The following is a 22,148-nucleotide window of genomic DNA, read 5'->3' on the forward strand; positions in this document are numbered from 1 at the left end:
GGGCAGTGCTGTGTGATCAAAACAGTGAAGGGGAGGGTAGGGACTAAATCAAAATAGAGTTGGAGGGAGAAATGATGCACTCCACTCCCTGCGGCGCCCACCTCTCCCTGAACAAATCCAGGGTGTTGGTGGACACCGCGTGCTCCTTCTCCAAGGACACCCGGACCCTAACGTATCTATTTCATTCTATCCCTTTATTTGGTGATTAATTGCACCCGTTATTCCTTCATTTGGTAATTCCCTGCACCCAAGCCTAAGCCTATCATGCTTATTAATTACTTCACCTGCTTTTCTTTAAATCTGCCTTATTTGGCTGTCCTTGTTCGTTACAGCCTTCCTGTTGATTTGTCCAGTTCCTCTTATCTAACCTTCTGACTTCTGAGATCATCCTTTAATATCTTGATAGTCCAAAACGCGGACCTACAAACTATGAGCTTATTGCGAAATGCCCCTGCTGCCCTTTTATTTGTGGTCAGCTACAAGTAATTTCCTTGCTTAAAACTATTTCTTAAAAGACCCTTTATATTCTTTAAAATCAACGTACAACTGACAACCTGAAATTTATCTCTATCAATCCCTACCCCCATTCACCCATCGTACTCTTTGCTACCTTCCCCCACCCTCTTCCCTGACCTATCCCCTCCAACCCCATCCCCATTTACCCATTGTATTCAATGCTATTTTCTCCCCACCCCCACCCCACCCACTCTCAGTTATCTCACCACCCTGCAGGCCTCTATTCCTGATGAAGGGCTTTTGCGTGAAGCGTCGATGTTCCTGCTCCTCGGATGCTGCCTGAACTGCTGTGCTTTTCCAGTACCACTCTAATCTAAAGTGGATTGGCCATGCTGAAATACCCATAGTGCCTAGTGATGTGCAGGTTAGGGTGGATTGGCGATGCTAAATTACCATAGTGCCCAGTGATGTGCAGGTTAGTGTGGATTGGCTATGCTTTATTCCTGATGTTGGGCTTTTGCCCGAAACGTCGATTTTGCTGCTCCTCGGATGCTGCCTGAACTGCTGTGCTCTTCCAGCACCACAAATCCAAAATCTGCTTTCCAGCATCTGCAGTCATTGTTTTTACCCATGCTAAATTAGGCATAATATGCAGGCAAGGTGCATGACTCAGGGATAAATAAAGAGTAATGGGGACAGGGGAATGGGTGTGGGTGGGTGACCCTTGGGAGGGTCGGTGAGGCCGAGTGGCCTGCTTCCACACTGTGGGGATTCTCTGAAGGGAGGGGTTTTTGGAAAATGTGTTCTCCTCCCCGTCTGCTGCAGGGGCAGCGCATGCGCAGTGCGGCGTCCCGCTGTTGGTTTCGTCCTGCCCCTCGGTCCTTTATTGACGTCACAACGCGGAAGTGGCCCTGTCAGTTTCAAAGTGAATCTCCCGCCCTCAGGACGACTCTTCATCCCGGGAGGGAGACAGAGATGGGAGGAGGGGAAATTGGTCACTTGTAGCAACTGGAGTGAATCCAGGGAGGGAGCAGACTCTGCAAACTCAGGTATGTGTCTTAGTTACCCGGGCGAGGAGGGACTGAAGGATAGAGATTGGGAAGGGGGAGGACTGGATATCTTTTCTGTTTTTAAGTTTAAAATGCACCCGATTCCCACCAGTAACTGCAACAGGTACAAGTACAGCACATGCAATATTCCTCATTGCAGCTTCAAGCCGGTTTTGCATCCTCTGTTCTTCCTCCACCTTGCTCCAGCACATTCAGCTTCTTTCCCTCATTCCCATTCCCCCCTGCCCTGATGTTCCAAGCTGACCCGCAAAAGATCGGTTTGTCCCTCCATTCTTTCCCGGTGGCGCCCATTACTCTTGTCTATTTCTTGCCTTATCCGGCCTTGTGCGTGAACAAAGTGTTAGCGTATATCCTCTTTCACTGCCAGCTGCTTCCTTGTTTGCGAAAGTAACATTTCCTCCCATTTTTCGCCGACACTGAGCCTTCTGACCTCCTTGATTGTGGTTTATTTTTTGTTTTTGCAGAAGCAGGAATCAGATGGTTATAACTGTACGAGCATATCTAGCTTAACCTACACCCCCTCCCCTCACAGCACCTTTATCTGTTTGTAACATCTACCATTGTTTACAGGCACATTTCATGTATGCACATTTTAGCTAATACAAAAGCAATTATATATTTCCTTTACATTGCTTTCATTCTTGTTAACTCCACTCTTGGCTGAAACAATTATACCCTGGCGTTAGTTCATTTACTTTGCAGAAGCAATTATGGTTGCAGAAGTAACACTGCTTTACCTATATCCCGCAGGGGTGACCCTACAACCTTGTATAAAATAATGTGGGGCATGGCGAGGGTAAATAGACAAGATCTTTGATCTGGGATTGCTCGTAGGTTTATGGTGAGGGTGAGATTTAAAAGAAATCTAAGGGACAACTCCTATATACAGAGGGTGGTGTGTGTAAAGAATGAGCTGCCAGAGGAAGTGGTGACTGCTCGTACAATTACAACCTTTAAAAGGTATCTGGATGGGTATATGTTGGGAAACATTTAGAGAGATATGGGCCAAGTGCTGACAAATGGGGCTAGATTGATTTAGGATATCTGGTCAGCATGGACTGAAGGGACTGTTTCTGTGCTGTACATCTGTGATTCTGGCTTGCCACAAATGTTTGTCACGTCTGTATGTTCAGTTTCTCCCTGGTGTTGGTGTTAACACCTTGGTGTCTTATTTTGCTCCCCACATTCTGGGGACATTAACCGTTTCCTATCTGGTCGTTCTGATGATCTGGACTGCTGTCTGGATCTTTGGATTTCTGGGATTGGTCACTAAACAAACCTGGAAATGACTCTTTTGTCAATCATACAAGCAATAGTTTATTCTTTGATACAGCCGGGTCAGTAGACTCTGATCAGCCCAGAAGGATTAGATTAGATTAGATTCCCAACAGTGTGGAAACAGGCCCTTTGGCCCAACCAGTCCACACCGACCCTCTGAAGAGTAGCTCACCCAGACCCATCTCCCTCTAACTAATGCACCTAACATTATGGGCAATTTGCCAAACTGTACATCTTTGGATTGTGGAAGGAAACCAGAGCACCCAGAGAAAACCCACGCAGACATGGGGAGAATGTGCAAACTCCACACAGCCAGCCCCTGGAGGCTGGAATCGAACCTGGGACCCTGGTGCTGTGAGGCAGCAGTGCTAACCGCTGGGCCACTGATGAGTACTCCCAGAGTGCCAGAAGAATCTGCTGACTTTTACAGAGTTTGTATAGAATTTATGTACATTGTTTAGAGTCAGACATTGAGCATGATCACATAGTAACAACCAATCAGATCCCGCAAGGTCCTCATGCATTTTTGACGTAGCCTAGGGTGGCACGGTGGCTCAATGGTAAGCACTGCTGCCTCACATCCCCAGGGTCCCAGGTTCGATTCCAGCCTTGGGTGACGATCTGTGTGGAGTTTGCACATTCTCCCCGTGTCTGCGTGGGTTTCCTCCGGGTGCTCCGGTTTCCTCCCACAGTCCAAAGATGTGCAGGTCAGGTGGATTGGCCATGCTAAATTGCCCATGGTGTTAGGTGCATTAGTCAGAGGGAAAATGGTTCTGGCTGGGTTACTCTTTGGAGGGTCAGTGTGGACAGGTTGGACCGAAGGGCCTGTTTCCAAACTGCAGAGAATCTAACCTACTCTATCATATCTTGTAGACAACCTGTTCTTGGAATCGTATTTGTCCTGTCTGGCGGTTAGGATTAAACCGTTACTTCTGCGATTGATGGTTAGGTTCACATTTGCAGTTTTTTTCACTGGATTGACATCAGTCTGTGGTTTCTTGTTTGTTCTGAGTCGTGAGTATCTGCCTGACTCAGTCCCACCGAGTTAGCCAAGCAGAAGCCATTTTGTCCTACCTCCCATGTTAAAGTGGAGGTTTGAGGTGGCCCAGGGAATCCTTTGAGAACTCAGACCTGTAAAGCCTCTCTCTTGGTTTGTCCTGGAGATCATACTCTTTGGAAGCCTGGAATAAAAACCTCTCATCATAAAGTCCCAAAATGCAATTCAATTCAATCCATTGCAGATGAGCACTGAGTTAATTCTCTACAGGATTCAACAGCCTCAGCACTAAAATGGTCTCTCTCTCTCTCTCTCGTGTCCTTTTGAACTCTCAAGACAGCAAAGATTTATTTTGTGAATGCCCCACTTGCAAGAGGTAGAAATAATCCATTATAATGGACAAGCTCCACCCATTAATTACACAGCTATGGATAGTACTGAGTCTTGTTTCAGGGTCAGATTCAAAGACTATCATTCATTTCACAAGGGAACGGCTGTGAATGTTATCACTTGGTGTCCTGTTCACACAGATTCACCCGATGAAAAAGTAAACGTTCTTAATTGCCTTACGGCATCCTGTTATCACTTGGTGAGCCCAGGAGACCCTATCTTTAAGTTCTCTCCTCTTTCTGAGCCTTCCTGCCTGTTTATTTTCTAGTGCAGTAAATGTATTCAATAATTCAGCATTACGTTTTAGTCTGAATGTTTAAAGACAAGTTTTAAGGCTATAGACTTTATCACCCAGATGCCCACACCTTCATTCCTCCCTTTGATTGCACCGCGATCACTGAAAGAGAAGGCTAGTCCAAACAAATGCCCTTCAAGGTGGTCCAGCCATCAACATCCTGCAGAGCGGCACCACCATCTTCGCAGCTCATCTGGTCATATTTATCATCGCCATCGACTCGTGTGGGTGAGCCATCGGATCGCAAAAGGAGCATCTTCTGGGGCAAATCTATATCACTAAGGGACCTCATAAGCCAAGCAATTAAATACCTACCAATACCAATACCGACAAACAGACATAGCTAAATTGATAAGCCAATTGTACCATGAGCCCGACCTGCAGTTTCCCCAACTGGTCCCTTCAGTCATTCTGTCAAGGAATACCTGGATCTCTTCTTGTATCTTAGTAATATTTCCAGTGAGATCGGGAATGGCCATAGTGCATTTATCTTGGACAATGGTGCAGACCTCACCCTCCCGGGCGAGTATATAGTCGAAGGCATACCGATTCTGCATAGAGTAAAGACACACGTCTGATAATCCCAGTTTACTCTGTTTAAGAGCCTCTTTAGTCTTAGTTCCTCAAATGGTCAGGCCGCAAAAGAGGGAATTGCGGTTCTGTTGACTTGTCACCCTTGCCGATCCTTCCAATCTCGGGGTACTCTGGATTCCCCAGCCTATCGGGTGACCTGTATTGTCACCCCAGTCCCTTGGGATCCTTCCAGTTGGAGCAAGGTTGGCTGAGACCGACCGCTGCATCCTCCTCAGATGGAGGTTTCATCAACTTGTCCACTGGCCAGGACAAGGTACTGTTGTGGGAACAAGGGCTCCGATGGTGACCTTATGAGGGACAGCTTTGCCATCCAGGACAAGGAAATTGGTAGCTTTACCTTAGCTGAAGAAATAATAGTCTGGTTTGGTGTATATTAGGGAGAGTTTGTCAAAATAGGTTACTGAAATGTTACAGCAGGAAGTCTGGTCGGGTCGACGTTTTGCAAGAGGGGTTGCTTGAGCTCTGTTTAAAAAAAAAAAAATGGGCCAAGTGACTCGAGCACTCGCACTGTATGGGAGACAATGGTCCTCAGAATGCTGTTCCCATTGGGCTCTCCCTTAGCTCTATTGTACATGGTCTTGGTGACAGTATCAGATTCTGAAAAGAGAAAAGGCCTATAAATGCGCAAGGAAAGGGTTCCGTTCCAGGTCCATGTGCTGCATAAGGCCTGCTGTACCCCAGCCAGTGTTACACCAGTTGTTTGTATACACAGACCGGAGGTATTGGAAAGTGATATTTCTCTTCGCAGGGTCGGCAGGAGGAAGTCTGATGAATAGAATGGAATCGGGGACTGGAGATGGGGCAAGTAAGTCATCTCCCGATAGAGAGGAGTAACATACTACTGCCTCTGGGGTGAAGAGCATTCTGTGGGCCTGTATAAATAAGTTGTTTGTGGATTGAGGAGTTTCCCCTATCAGGCTTCCCTTTTCTCAAGTTGGCCTGACCTGCAAAAAGGGATGGTGTTCCTGAGTTGATCATTTTTATCCTGACTAGGCTTGCGTCTGCTGGTAAAATCAAAAAAACATGGTAACTCTCACTGATTTCTACTGTCCAGATGGACCATCTGGTCTTTCTGATGTAAGAGTCCATTGCAATAATCAATCTTCATCACGTTCCACACGTCAAAGGCGTCTGGTCCGGTGCACTGGACGACATCTCCTCAGCATGGGTGGTGGATAATCTCTGATCATTCCTGGTTGCATCCATAGTCAGTGGCGTTCCCCATCAGGATGTTGCATGTGATCAGAAAGGTGAGGAGATAAGCGATCCCCCACATCTCCCTCCTCTTCGTTCAAGTATCTGTAATAAGATTAACATTAGAACAACAGCAAGATTCAAAAACCCAAATGGACAGGGTCCACTCCTTTTGTTGGGATTCCAGGATTCTCTCCTCCTCTTCCCCCCTTTTGATTGGTGTGGTCAATCAATTTACAATGGTGCAGTTGGACCCAAGCTGAGCGCCCAGCAACTGTGACCGCCGTAGGGGTGGGAAGTAAAACCTGGAAGCGGCCATTCCAACGAGGTTGGAGACCTTTGCCAGTCCAGTTCTTGATGAGCACCAACGAACCAGGCTCCACCTGTGACAAGGCTGAAAGGGAGGGCACATCGCTGTAGGCCCCACGCTCCTGGGAGTGAAAGGCACGCATAACATTAGTTAGAGCAAGAACATAACCAATCATTGCTTCGGTCATGTGGTGGAAGTGGACTGAGAAGGGAGCCGAATCGTTCCAAGGGGTACCGAGGCGGTGACCAGAGAGACTCTCAGCTGGAGTCAGTCGTGTCTTGCCTGCAGATATGGATCGCATCTGGAATAAGGCCACAGGGATTAGCATAACCAGAACCAGCATAGAAACAGACCCTTCGGCCCAACTCATCCATGCCGACCAGATATTCCAATCCAATCTAATTCCCCCTGGCAGCACCCAGGCCATATCCCTCCAAACCCTTCCTATTCATATACCCAAACAAATGCCTCTTAAACATTGCAATTGTACCCACCTCCACCACTTCCTCTGGCAGTTCATCCCATACATGCACAACCCTCTGCGTGAAAAGTTGTCCCTTAGGTCCCTTTCAAATCTTTCCATTCTCACCTTAAACCTATGCCTTCTAGTTTTCGACTCCCCCATCCTGGGGGGAAAAGACCTAGGCTATTTGCCCTATCTATGCCCCTCATGATTTTATAAACCTCTCTACGGTCACCCCTCAGGCTCTGATGCTCCAGGGGTAAAATAAATGCCCCAGCCCCTCTCTGTCTGTGTAACTGGTTAAAGCTCCTTCCCATTGTCAGTTCACTGAGACACATACACTCATTCTGTGTAACCAGTTAAAGCTCAGTTCACTGGTAGTTCCTCTTTGAAGCAGGTCGAATGGATTTCTCTTTCCAGATTCAACCCCCCAATGATATTGAGTGACCCTGTCAGATCTTGTTATGGAATTTCTTCCAAGATTTCTGCCTGCAGATCCTCCCCTTCTGATACCCTGTTAGCAAGTTGAAATAAATCATCACTGTCTCTACCGAGTAGAAACTCTGATTATATTGTATGTGTCTGTGTATTTAAAGTACTAACACAGGAACATAAAAATGGTATTTTTGATTTAAAATACATAGGAGACATGAGGAAGGAGATGTCAGGACCTGGCACTCTCTGAACCCTAACAGGATGTTCCAAGTGGTAGTGCAAACATTTCAAAATGAAGTGGATGGCCACAGAGCTGTACAGCACAGAAACAGTCCATCTCGTCCATGCTGACTAGATATCTGAAATTAATCTATCTTATTTACCAGCACTTGGCCCATATCCCTTTAAACCCCACCTATTCACATACCCATCCAGCTGCCTTCCTCATTCCCCGTTTGACTTGTACTGATACCTTTGTGGATCTCTGAACTTGGACAGTAAGGTCCCTTTTTTCCTCAGCACTCTGTAGGGGTCTATTATTTATTGCTTACTTCCTTCTCTATTAAGATGAGGTGTTGTCCCTCCAGTTTGCGGTTTGATTCGTTGTGGCAATAGAGGAGGCCACAGAAAGTAATGTCAGAAAGGGGTTGGGAAGGGGAATTGAAATGGGTGGTGACTGGGAACTCTGGTCGGCTCTGTGGACCCAGATATGATGCTCAGTGAACCATTCCCCAAGTTTGCACTCGCTCTCCCCGATATAGAGAAGACCACAACTGGCAAACACATGGCAAATGCAGTACCACAATATGAAGTTATAGCCTTTGCTGTGGGGAAAAAAAAAAGTAGAAAGGAAATGCATTGTTTAAATGGAGATGTAATTGGATGTGGAGAAAGTGAGAACTGCAGATGCTGGAGATCAGGGTCAAAAAATGTGGTACTGGAAGAGCACGGTAGGTGAGGCAGCATCTGAGGAGCAGGACAGTTGGCTTTTTGGTCACGAGCCCTTCATCAGGAACGATGTGTGGATGGACAAAGGAGCCCCAGCGTCCTCCTACACCAGTCACTGCCAGTTGTCAGACAGGTGCAGCAAGCAATCAGCAAGGCAAGTGGTATATGAGCAAGAGGAATTGAGTTCAGAAGTGGGGATGCCTTCCTGCAGTTAGGGTGTCATTGAATATATTCAAGGCTGAGTTCATCTGATTTTTGAACAACAAAGAAGTGATTGTTTGTGGGGGAAGGCAAGAACATGATTTTAAGACCAGTACAGAACAGTTCCAGAGTCATACAGCACAGAAACAGACCCTTCGGTCCAACTTGTCCATGCCGACCAGATATCCCATCGCAATCTAGTCCCATCTGCCAGCACCTAGCCCATATCCCTCCAAACTCTTCCCATTCATATACCCATCCAGATGCCTTTTAAATGTTGCAATTGTACCAGCTCCACCTTTCCTCCTGCAGCTCATTCTATACATTTACTACCCTCTGTGTGAAAAGGTTGCCCCTCAGATCTCTTTTTTGTTTCTTTCCCCCCTCACCTTAAACCTATGCCCTCTTGTTCTGGACCTCCCCTTCCCCCCACCGCAGGGAAAAGATTTTGCCTATTTATCCTATCCATGCCCTTCATGATTTTATAAACCTCTATAAGGTCACCCCTTAGCCTCCAACGCTCCAGGGAAAACAGCCCTAGCCTCCCTTTTGCTCAAATCCTCCAACCCTGGCAATATCCTTGTAAATGTTTCTGAGCCCTTTCAAGTTTCACAACATCTTACTGATAGGAAGGAAACCAGAATTGTGCTCAATGTTCCAAATGTGGCCTAACCAATGTCCTGTACTACGACAACACAACTTCCCAAATCCTATACTCAGAGGATTGGGAAAGTTTTCAAAACTTACAAAAGACAACCAGGAAAGAATGGAGGGAAAAACAGAACCTTTGAAGGTCAGCTTGGAGGCATCAAGGTCTCAGGACAGGGGGGTGGGGATGACCCCAGCTATGGGCCATGTGTGAGCAAACGGTTCCAGATTGATTTACGATATCTGGTCATCACAGACGAGTTGGATCGAAGGGTCTGTTTCTGTACTGTATACCTCTGGCTTTCCACTAATGTTTGCCATGTCAGTATATTCAATTTCTCTCTGGTGTCAGTGTTAAGACCTTGATGTCTCATTTTGCTTCCCCTTCCTGAGGATGTTAACCATTTTGTGTCTGGTTATTCCTCAAGAAGCTGCGTGGCAGCTTCATCCCGAATTGACACACATTGTATTTGCTTCCCAAAATCAGACCTGCTCACTCTCAGCAGGATCCCAGTGTTGTGAAAGATATTAACTTTCAGGTGGTTGTATCCAAAATTCAGAGAGATGTCAGTCTTGATGTTTTTGCTTTTTCTGCCCCTGTAAGATCCTGAATCAGCGCCTGCAGGGGAATTAATTAGAGCTAAGTGAGAACAGAGGGGGAGAGAGAGTGGGATGGTGCTTTCAATTTTGTGGAATAATAAAAGAAAAGAATATTCCACAGAAAGTAGAATTGCTTGTTCAGAATTTCTACCCTGCACTGACAGTGATGGCTTTTGTAATCTCTTTTTACAGCGTATTTGAAGATCTGATGGCGGAAGTTTCTCAATCAACAGATGAAGGGCTTATGCCCAAAACATTGACCCTCCTGCTCCTCGGATGCTGTCTGACATCCCTGTGCTTTTCCAGTGCCACATTTTTCGACTGACTCTCCAGCATTTGCGATCCTCACTTCGCCGTCAATGTCTGACAGTCACTCAGTCCACCAGGACCGTAACGATTTTCGACTGATTTCTCTGAGAGGGATCAAAGCTTTTTGGTTCCTGACTGAGTGAGTATGTTTTCAGCATCACTTGGACTGGACGAGAGACCCCACTGTTGCAGCGCACTGTGCGTGGAGCGTGTAGCAGCTATACGACCTGGAAAGAGGAATTCACGACAGGAAGGGGCTGGAAGTTCGATTGTGTGTGGCTGAAGCTTCATCCATGGAGAAACCTGAGGAATCCCGCCCTGTGGAGAAACCGTGGAAGTGTGGCGACTGTGGGAAAGGCTTCCGTTTCCCGTCTGCCCTGGAGACTCATCGGCGCAGTCACACCGGGGAGAGGCCATTCCCCTGCACCGACTGCGGGAAGGCCTTCAGACATTACTCCCACCTGCTGGCCCACCAGCGGGACCACACAGGAGAAAGGCCCTTCAGCTGCCCAGATTGTGGGAAGGCCTTCATGTTTTTCTCTGCCCTGTTGACCCACCGGCGGGTCCACACGGGGGAGAGGCCGTTCACCTGCCCTGAGTGCGGGAAGGCCTTCAGCGCTTCCTCCACCCTGCTGATCCACCAGCGCATCCACACGAGGGAGAGGCCATTCACCTGCTCTCAGTGCGGGAAGGGCTTCATCTGCTCCTCCCACCTGCGGAGCCATGAGCGGGTCCACACGGGGGAGAGGCCCTTCAGCTGCCCCGAGTGCGGGAAGGCCTTCAGCACATCTTTCACCCTGTTGGCCCACCAGCGGGTCCACACGGGGGAGAGGCCCTTCAGCTGCCCCGAGTGTGGGAAGGCCTTCAGCACATCTTTCACCCTGCTGAGGCACCAGCGGATCCACACCGGGGAGTGGCCGTTCATCTGCTCTCAGTGCGGGAAGGGCTTCGCCCGCTCCTCCCACCTGCGGAAGCACCAGCGAGTTCACGTGCCATCGCAGGGGGATTGAAGGAGTGACGGTCAAGTGCCATTATCGATTGGACTATCAATCCGGTTCCGGGGACTCCCGGGTTTGAATCCCACCACGACGGATGGCAGAGGGAGTGGGTGGTGCGGGGGAGAAAGCCCCCATCTGATTCACTCTCTCCCTTGTTAGGGAAGGGAACCGCCATTGTGGGAGAGTATTCATTCAGTCGTTCCATAAGACCATAAGACATAGGAGTGGAAGTAAGGCCATTCGGCCCATCAAGTCCACTCCGCCATTCAATCATGGCTGATGCGCATTTCAGCTCCACTTACCAGCATTCTCCCCGTAGCCCTTAATTCCTCGAGACAACAAGAATCTATCAATCTCGGCCTTGAAGACATTTAGCGTCCCGGCTTCCACTGCACTCCGTGGCAATGAATTCCACAGGCCCACCACTCTCTGGCTGAAGAAATGCCTCCGCATTTCTGTTCTGAAATGACCCCCTCTAATTCTAAGGCTGTGTCCACGGGTCCTAGTCTCCTCGTTTAACTGAAACAATTTCCTAGCATCCACCTTTTCCAAGCCATGTATTATTTTGTACGTCTCTATTAAGTCTCCCCTTAATCTTCTAAACTCCAACGAATACAATCCCAGTATCCTCAGCCGTTCCTCATATGTTAGACCTGTCATTCCAGGGATCATCCGTGTGAATCTCCGCTGGACACGTTCCAGTGCCAGTATGTCCTTCCTGAGGTGTGGGGACCAAAACTGGACACAGTACTCCAAATGGGGCCTAACCAGAGCTTTATAAAGTCTTAGTAGTACATCTCTGCTTTTATATTCCAACCCTCTTGAGATAAGAGACAACATTGCATTCGCTTTCTTAATCACGGACTCAACCTGCATGTTTACCTTTAGAGAATCCTGGACTAGCACTCCCAGATCCCTTTGTGCTTTGGCTTTATTAATTTTCTCACCATTTAGAAAGTAGTCTATGCTTTTATTCTTTTTGCCAAAGTGCAAGACCTCGCACTTGCTCACGTTAAATTCCATCAGCCATTTCCTGGACCACTCTCCCAACCTGTCAAGATCCTTCTGCAGCCTCCCCACTTCCTCAGTACTACCTGCCTGTCCACCTAACTTCGTATCATCGGCAAACTTCGCGAGAATGCCCCCGGTTCCCTCATCCAAATCGTTAATATATAATGCGAACAGCTGTGGCCCCAGCACCGAACCCTGCGGGACACCGCTCGTCACCGGCTGCCATTTTGAAAAAGAACCTTTTATCCCAACTCTCTGCCTTCTGTTAGACAGCCAATCCTCAATCCATCCCAGCAGCTCACCTCGAACACCATGGGCCCTCACCTTGCTCAGTAGCCTCCCGTGTGGCACCTTATCAAAGGCCTTTTGAAAGTCTAGATAGACCACATCCACTGGGTTTCCCTGGTCTAACCTACTTGTTACCTCTTCAAAAAATTCCAACAGGTTTGTCAGGCATGACCTCCCTTTACTAAATCCATGTTGACTTGTTCTAATCAGACTCTGCTCTTCCAAGAATTTAGAAACCTCATCCTTAATGATGGATTCTAGAATTTTACCAACAACCGAGGTTAAGCTGATTGGCCTATAATTTTCCATCTTTTGCCTTGATCCTTTCTTGAACAAGGGGGTTACAACAGCCATCTTCCAATCATCCGGGACCTTTCCTGACTCCAGTGACTCTTGAAAGATCTCAACCAATGCCTCTGCTATTTCCTCAGCCACCTCTCTCAGAACTCTAGGGTGTATCCCATCGGGGCCAGGAGATTTATCAATTTTAAGACTTTTTAACTTTTCTAGCTATCTCTTTCGTAATGGCAACCATACTCAACTCAGCCCCGTGACACCCTTTAATTTTTGGGATATTACTCATGTCTTCCACTGTGAAGACTGACGCAAAGTACTTGTTAAGTTCTCCTGCTATTTCCTTATCTCCCATCACTAGGCTTCCTGCATCAGTTTGAAGTGGCCCAATGTCTACTTTTGCCTGTCGTTTGTTTCTTATGTACTGAAAGAAACTTTTACTATTATTTCTAATATTACTGGCTAGCCTACCTTCATATTTGATCCTCTCCTTTCTTATTACACTCTTTGTTATCCTCTGTTTGCTTTTGTATCCCTCCCAATCTTCTGATTTCCCACTGTTCTTAGCCACTTTATAGGATCTCTCTTTTTCTTTAATACATTTCCTGACTTCCTTTGTCAGCCAAGGTTGTCTAATCCCTCCCCGGTTAATCTTTCTTTTCTTGGGAATGAACCTCTGTACAGTGTCCTCAATTATACCTACAAACTCCTGCCATTTTTGCTCTACTGTCTTCCCGGTTAGCCTCTGCTTCCAGTCTATTTTAGTCAGTTCCTCTCTCATGCCCTCATAATTACCTTTATTCAACTGTAACACCATTACATCCGATTTTGCCTTCTCCCTTTCAAACTGCAGACTGAACTCTATCATATTATGGTCGCTACTTCCTAAGGGTTCCCTTACTTTAAGATCTTTTATAGAGTCTGGTTCATTGCAAAGCACTAGGTCCAGAATAGCCTGCTCTCTTGTGGGCTCCATGACAAGCTGTTCCAAAAAGCCATCCTGTAAGCATTCCATGAATTCCCTTTCTTTAGATCCACTAACAACATTATTTACCCAGTCCACCTGCATATTGAAGTCTCCCATGATCAATGTAACCTTGCCTTTCTGACATGCCTTCTCTATTTCCCGGTACATGTTGCGTCCCTGGTCCTGACCACTGTTAGGAGGTCTATACACAACTCCAATTATGTTTTTTTTGCCTTTGTGGTTCCTCAATTCCACCCACACAGACTCCACATCATCCGACGCTATGTCATTCAATACCATAGATTTAATTTTGTTCTTAACTAACAAGGCAACCCCACCCCCTCTGCCCACCTCTCTGTCTTTTCGATAAGTTGAAAAACCATGGAGGTTTAACTGCCAGTCCTGACCCCCCTGTAACCAAGTCTCTGTGATGCCTACTACATCATAATCATTCACTATTATCTGTGCCATTAGTTCATCGGCTTTGTTATGTATGCTACGAGCATTCAGGTAAAGTGTCTTAATGCTAACTTCCTTATCATTAGAGATGTTGGAAGTCATATGTCCTAAGTTATCCTTGCTTTTTACTGCATTCTCAGTCTGCCTCAATTTTAAATCCGCCTGGAAACATTCTATCCTGCTGCTAATCTTGCCATTTACCTCCATACTCCCTGTTGCTTTCACTTTCCCTTCCCCCCAACTCAGAAGTTTAAAGTCCTACTGACCACCCTATTTATCCTCTTCGCTAGAACATTGGTACCTGATCGGTTCAGGTGGAGACCGTCCCAACGGTACAGATCCCCCCTGTTCCAAAACTGATGCCAATGCCCCATGAAGTGGAATCCCTCTTTCCCACACCAATCCCTTAGCCACGTGTTTACTTGCCTAATTTTCTTGTCCCTATGCCAATTGGCAAGTGGCTCGGGCAGTAATCCGGAGATTATGACCCTTGAGGAGCTGTGCTTCAATTTCCTGCCTAGTGCTTCATAATGCCCAAACAGGTCCTCCACCCTAGTCTTGCCTATGTTGTTGGTACCAACGTGGACCACAACAACTGGATCCTCCCCCTCCCGCTCCAATATCCTTTCAACTGCATCCTTCACTCGGTCTGGCCTACACATGACTCCAGACCCACAGCAGTCTGGTTGACTCTACACTGCCCTCTCCCCACTGGCAAATGAGCAGGGAGAAACTTACCAGGATACAGGGTATGGGTTGAAATTGCTGAGTGAGGCAATACTTCCTCCGGATTACGGCTGTAACAAGGATCCAATTACAACCTGGTGCTGCCCAATAGTAAAGACAGTGGGGTGTGTGTGGGCTTTGATCTTGAGCTGTTTAAAAAGCAGCTACTTTGTCTATGCCTTTTTGCAGGGGGGGAATCTGAAGATGTAACTAAGTTGAGTCACAATAAAGGTTACCTGAACTTACCGCCGGGCTCAGACTCTTATTGAAAGCTTTGAGCTCCAAGAGGTTTTTAGTTTAAAGCTGCTCCTTCGTTTCAGCCTCCTGCACTGAGTTTCCAATGTCATCTATCAGATGGAGCAGTGAATGAGAAGCTAGTATCGTGAGAAATTGTAAATCTTTCAGGTACTGCGTTGTTTCATCAGCATTGTAAAGTTTACTGACAGCACCAGGAGGTGTGGGCTGTGTTCACTAGAAATGATGTGGAGGTGTCGGTATTAGTCTGGGTTGATAAAGTTAAAAAGAAATCACCCAATACCAGGTTGTTGTCCAACAGGTTTATTTGGAAGCACTAGCTTTCTGAGTGCTGCTCCTTCATCGGGTAGCTGTGGAGCAGCATTGTAAGACACAGAATGTATATCAAAAGATCAGTATCATGCAACTGATGGAATATATTGAACAAGCCTAGATTGCTGTCAATTCTTTCATCTCTTTGAATGGGTGTAGATTTTGGTTCATTCATGTGTAACTGCCAGAACATCTTTTAAGTCACATTCTTGAGATGACTTAAGGTTTTATAAAAAAGATGACATCTCAGCTCAGACAATGCATTTAAAGGTGTGAGAATTGAGTCTGAAAATGTGTTGCTGGAAAAGCACAGCAGGTCAGGCAGCATCCAAGGAGCAGGAGAATCGATGTTTCGGGAATGAGCCCTTCTTCAGGAAAGGGCTGAAGAAGGGCTCATGTCCGAAACGTCGATTCTACTGCTACTTGGATGCTGTCTGACCTGCTGCGCTTTTCCAGCAACACCTTTTCAGCTCTGATCTCCAGCATCTGCAGTCCTCACTTTCTTCCTGAGAATTGAGTCTGACAGTATTCCAATCTTGAGTCAGACTGGTTCTATTTCCAAATTCATAAAATATTACATGGATTGACTGCCTGGAAATTGTGTGCTTTTTGAGCAAAATTGAATACATCTGCAAATATAATTCTGCCAATACAAATTCACCCCATAGAATTGTGTGTGGGTGCATGTGAGTTTGTGCGTGAGAGTGTGTACATGCTTGGTAAAGTGAGAGTGTGATGGAGTACAAGCCTGAGAGAGTATTGGGGGTGTGTGTGTGTGTGTGTGTCTGAGGGGGAGCATTTGTGAGAGAGTTATTAATACAAGGAAGGGGTTGCATTTTGCTAAAACAAGCAAGGGCAGGACTTGTACAGATAATGGTAGGGCCCTGGGTCATGTTATAGAACAGACAGACATGGGGGAGTGGTGTTCAGGTACATAGTTCGTTAGAAGTTGCATCACTGATAGACACTGATAGGGTAGTTAAGAAGGCATTTAGCAGCATAGCATTCATTTTCACACCATTGAGTACAGGGGTTGGGACATCATGTTGAGGTTGTATAGGATATTGGTGAGGCCACTTTCAGAGTACTGAGTGCAGTTCTGATGGCCCTGGAATCGGAAGTATTCTTATCACAGAGGGTTCGGTAAAGATTTACCGGGACGTTGCCAGGACTGGAGAGTTTGAGTTATAAGGAGAGGCTGGGACTTTATTCACTGAAGGAGAGGAGGTGGGGGGGTGACATCATTGAGATTGATAAAATGAGGAGTGGTGGGGGGCTGAATAGCAAAGGGCTCTTGCTTAGCATCAGGGAGCTCAAAACTTGGGGGCATATTACTTAAGGTGAGGAGAGAGATTTAAAAGGAACCAGAGGGGCAACATTTTGAAAGAGGGTGGCTTTGTATGTGGAATGAATTTACTGAGGATGTGGTAGTTGCCGGCACATTTACAACGTTAAACAGCATTTGGATGGGTACATGAATAAAAAGGTTGAGAGGGATTATGGGCCAAATGCAGGCAAGTGGGACTGGTTTAGTTTGGAATCCTGGTCGGCATGGATGAATTGGACCGAAGGGTCTGTTTCTGTGCTGCATACGTTTACTGAAACCAGTAGAATTCTGAAAGGGGCTTGACAGGATAGATGTAGATAAAATGGATACTTTATGGGGAGTGTCATACAATCCCAACAATGTGGATGCAGGCCATTCAGCCCATCTCTTCCTCTCTGGCCCTCTGAACAGTATCCCAGCCATACCCAACCCCTTACTGCATGTTTCCCATGGCCAAGCCACCCTAACCTGTACATCCCTGGTCACTATGGGTAACTTAGCACGGCCAATTCTCCCTAACCTACACCCGAATCTATAAATTACCTTCTCAAGAATGTAATTTAAATGCAGAGCTTTTCTAAAAAAAATGTCAGTCTGACTCAACATTGCGACATAGACAGAATTCACACCTATTGTCTCTACTTATAAATAGGGCAACGTCTCTTCGAAATGTAGATTCATTTAGATATAACTGCGTCACTTTACATATGAAGATATCCCTTTGAATGTGCCCACATCCCTTTGAAATGTAATCTCGTCAATTTAAACCTCTTTATTTGCAGAAATACCCGTTAAAATGTCCACGTCCCTTTAAAATGCAGATTGCCCCCTTTAGATATGACGCCGTTCCGTTAGATGTCGGAATATCTGTTTAAATTGAGCCGTGAGCTTTCCCAATGCAGACAGGGCTCCTGGAAACGTGGCAGTGTCCCCCCTGCAGCTGCAGAGCGAGACAGGAGAGTTTGTTTTTGTGAATGAGCAGTTGTAGCGCGAGGTGGCTGTTGCTTGGTGACGGTGAGGCTCCCCCGGCCCCGCCCATCCCCCCGTGCAGACGTCACGCGGGGGCGACGGCGGTTGGGAGGAGAAGTCGCTCGAGCGGGGAAGCGGCGGGAGGGCGGCCGTTAGGAAAATGGCGCCGTGCGGCCCGGGGCAGACACCCGTCACTGGCCGCCGCCGCCGCCGCCGCCGCCGCCACCTTCCTGGCGCAGCTGCTGTGTCACGGCCACACCGGCCGGCTGTACAGCAGGCAGGAGCCGGTGACCATTCTGGAGGCGGATGGGGTTAAGGGCCTGTTTGGGAACTCGTCGGCCGCCTGGGTGGTGGAGTTCTTCTGGTCGTGGGGCGGCCCCTGTGTCAACTATGGGGCCACCTGGAAGGTACTGGGCCCGGGAGGTGAAAGGTGAGGCAGGTTGTGGGGGGAACGGAGGGGAAGGAATGTGGGGCCTGTCCTGTCATAGTGACATTTTACACTCACTTTCCATCTGCTTTTACTGGTGCTTGTGCTGTTTACCCCTCACTGTCTGTTCAATCCTTGTGCTGTTTGCTCTTTGCTGTTACTTGTGCAATTGCTGAGGGTAGTGTGTAAATACTAGTGAAGGAGATTATGCAGAGCATGTATATGTTCCTCAGTTATAGAAGGGGCAGGACCTGTTGAGAATAGTTAGTAAAGCATGTTGTGCACTAAGCCTTGTTAACATGGATATAGTTTGTTATTTGGAAAAGTAGACTTTATTATTTAAAGTCATGGATGTACAGCACGGAAACACCCATTCAGTCCAACCTGTCCATGCCAACCAGATATCCTTAATTGATCTAGTCCCATTTGCCAACACTTGGCTCATATCCCTCTAAATCCTTCCTATTCATATACCCATCCAGATGTGTTTTAAGTGCTGTAATTATACCGGCTTCCACTACTTCCTCTGGCAGTTCATTCCATACGTGCACCACCCTCTGCATGGAAAAGTGGCAACTTAGATACCTTTAATATCGTTCTGTCCTCACCCTATAACCTATGCCCTCTTGTTGTGAACCTCAACCCTACACTGACGACAAGACATTAAAAAAAAGTTGAGCAGCCAGACAAAATGCAAAAGCTATAAAATGTTGAACCACATGAGGAAAAAGAACTGTGGCTCTACTCTTTATTTCTCCCCTTGGCATTTGAACACTTAAAATCTGTCAATAACACCATCGCCACAGAACATATTGTGTCTGCTCCTTGGTGTGAACAACAGCATGCATGCCCGCTGGTGTCCATGCTCCTCGCTGTTGGCAGAAAAGGCGACATCGCTTATCTCTGTTCCTAAAGGTCTTCCCTTTATTCTTAAAGCTGTGCCTTCTGGTCCTAGTCTCTCCTACCAGTGGAAACATCTTCCCAATGCCATTGCACTACCCTGTCCGGTCATTTCTGCTGGTGGGTGAGACTACGCCTCAAGGTTAGAGGGAGTAGCTTTCAGACAGAGATGCGGAGGAACTGCTTTTCCCCGAGGGTCATGAATCTATGGAACAGTCTAGATTAGAGTGGTACTGGAAAAGCACAGCAAGTCAGGCAGCATCCGAGGAGCAGGAAAATCGATGTTTTGGGCAAAAGGGCTTCCATCAAAATCTATGGAATACTCTGGCCAAGGAAGCAATAGAGGCAGCTTCAATACACAGTTAGGTGGGTTTTTGCCTGGTAGGGGAATTAAGGGGTTCCTTGTGACTGCAGGGAGGAGGAGATGAGATGATGGACAGGTCAGCCGTGATCTTAATGATTGTGGAGCAGGCTCACTTGTGGCAACTGGAGTGAATCCAGGGAGGGAGCAGACTTTACGACCTCAGGTATGTGTCATGGTTACCCGGGTGAGGAGAGACATAAGGATAGGCTGGGACTGTTTTCCGTAGTGTGCCAGAGTCTGAGGAGTGACCTTATACACTTTTATATCATCATGAGGGACATGGATAGGGTAAATAGACATGGTATTTTCCTTTGGATGAGGGAGCCCAGAACTAAAGGGTAATAAGTTTAGGATCAAGAATGTGGTGTTGCAGCAAGTCAGGCAGCATCCGAGGAGCAGAAAAATCAACGTTTCGGGGGAAAAGCCTTTCATCAGGAAAGTGTGTTTGTATGTGAGTTTGTGTATAAGACTGTGCGTCAGTGAGTGTGTCTTTGCATGTGTGCATGCTTGATAAAGTATGATTGTGATGGAGAATGAGCTTGCGAGAGGGTGTGTGTGTTGAGAGGATGGTGTATGTGTATGTATGAGAGAGAGTGTGTGTATGAGAGAGGTATGGATATAAGTGAGGGTTTGCATTTTACTAAAATAAAGGAGGGCAGGACTTGTACAGGTAATATTAGGGCCTGGGTCGTGTTGTAGAACAGAGACCTGGGGGTGTTCGGGTTCATTGTTCTTGAAAGTTACATCACTGGTAGACGGGGGTGAAGAAGGTGTTTCGCACACTTGCCTTCATTGTTCACATGCTGAGTACAGGAGTTGGGACATCATGTTGGAGATGCACACAGAAAGTACTTTACTCAGAGGGTGATAGATGTCTGGAATGCATTGCCAGCAGAAGTAGAGGCAGGGACGGTAGATTCATTTAAGGTGCATCTGGGTGGAGGAAATCCAAGATGGCGGCGACCCAGCAAGTCTGAGTCTGTTGTGCTCTGCCCAAGACTCAGCAAAGTAGGCTGCCTGCCTCCACCACACCTTCCAAATCATTTAAATAGGTTTTATTTAAATACAGCTCGTTATTTTGCACCAAACTTGAGCAGTTTAGTGCCCCGTTAAAATGACTAAAGGAAAGAATGCCCGCAGCTCGCAGCACATAGGAATCCCTCCCCAGCTGCAGCAGAGGTGTCCGCAGCTGCCCCAGGGTACTTAACTATGGTAGCGAGCCTTGTTGCAGTGATTTCTAAGCTTGAAGAGAAGATCGCCATCTTCATAGAAGAGTCCAGGAGCAGGTGGGAGTTGCTCTCGGTTGCGCTGCAGAAGCACAACCGAGACATTGAAAGAATCGAACATTGAGTCGGAGGGGCGGAGCTAAAGGCTGCGACCTCCGAGGCTGCTGCAGAATCAGCCGTGGGTCGGGTCTGGAACCTCTCGACCAGCGAGTCTGGGCCTTGGAAGATCACATTAACTACCTCAAAAATCAAGGTCGTCGAAAATATTTGTTTGCTGGGCCTTCCCGAATGGGAAGAGGAAGGCCAGTTTACAACGTTTCTGGAGCAGTGGCTTCCACAGTTATTGAATCTGGAGGCTGGATCAGGCCTGGTCTGGGGAGAATGGGCCCACCGGGTTGCAATACACAGGCCCGGCTTGGACCAGCGCCCCCCACCCGGTCCTGTTCTGGCTGCAGTGCTTTTAGGAGAAGCAGATGCTCCTGGAAGCTTCCAGAAATCTTGGGAAAGATCCCCAAGCCATGATTTACAAAGGATCCGAGATTATGCTGATTGAGGACTTTTCCTTATCTCTGGTCCAGAAGAGGAGGGCGTTTAAAGGATTTAAACATACAGTACTCCCTGCGCTACCCAGCGATGCTACGTTTTAGCCATGAAGGGTCAGTGTATGACTTCGGGTCGCCGGAGAAGGCCACGGAATTTTTGGCCTCTTGGATAAATCGTAAGAGTTAACTCGTGTGGTGAATGATGTTCTGCCCTCCCCCTTCTCTGGTTCACCCTTTTTTTTCTCTTATTACTTTATTGCTTAATATTATCTCCGGGGAGTAGGGAGAGGGGGCTTATTTGTTCTTCACTCTGCGATTTTCCCCAATTTTTTGTAAAAAAAAAATATATATATATAAATATAATATTTTTTATATATATGGTGGCCTAGTAGATTTAGGTGAGGAGGGGTCTCTGCTTTCTTATTTTTTCTGTTTCTTTTAAAGCTGGGTTGTTTTCCCCCTATTATTTTGTATTATCATAATTAATTATTATCTGCTGAGACTGTAATTTTATAGTTTTATATGTTTATACGTGGTATTAACATCACCAAATATATCTAAGTGTTGGTGTGGGCGGGTAGGGAGGGTACTCATTGTTAACTTTAGCTTGGGCATACACTTGAATTTTGTTCACTTTATTATGGGGTTTCTGGGTCGAGGGTGGGGCACTGGTCGGGAGAGGATATGATGGGTTTTCGGAAAGGAAATGAGAGGGAAAATCTCCATTTAAATATGTTTTTTTTTATTTAGAAATAGTTTTTTATTATGTTAGTGTGAGTGTAATAAAGAATCTCTTTGTGAAGTTTCTATGGTCTATGCCCGTGGTGTTTTGGATGGTGTTTCTCCTCCCGGGGGGTCTCGGACTTGCCTGGACGATTATGGTGAGTCATTCAAT

General features: G+C 46.8%; 1 protein-coding gene across 1 annotated transcript in view; it reads left to right on the forward strand.

Moving 5' to 3' along the window:
• The window catches only part of LOC148143937 (uncharacterized), a 148,636-nt gene that overhangs the window by 792 nt on the left and 125,696 nt on the right, over positions 1–22,148 (forward strand). The window contains exon 2 of the mRNA XM_087975285.1: positions 10,665–11,048. Coding sequence (XP_087831411.1) covers positions 10,665–11,048 — 384 coding nt within the window. The remainder of the gene's footprint in view (positions 1–10,664; positions 11,049–22,148) is intronic.

This window comes from Chiloscyllium plagiosum, unplaced genomic scaffold (assembly GCF_037043375.1).
Source record: "Chiloscyllium plagiosum isolate Xiang-an unplaced genomic scaffold, Cpla_swu_hap1 HiC_scaffold_27, whole genome shotgun sequence".
Classification (NCBI taxonomy): Eukaryota; Metazoa; Chordata; class Chondrichthyes; order Orectolobiformes; family Hemiscylliidae; genus Chiloscyllium; species Chiloscyllium plagiosum.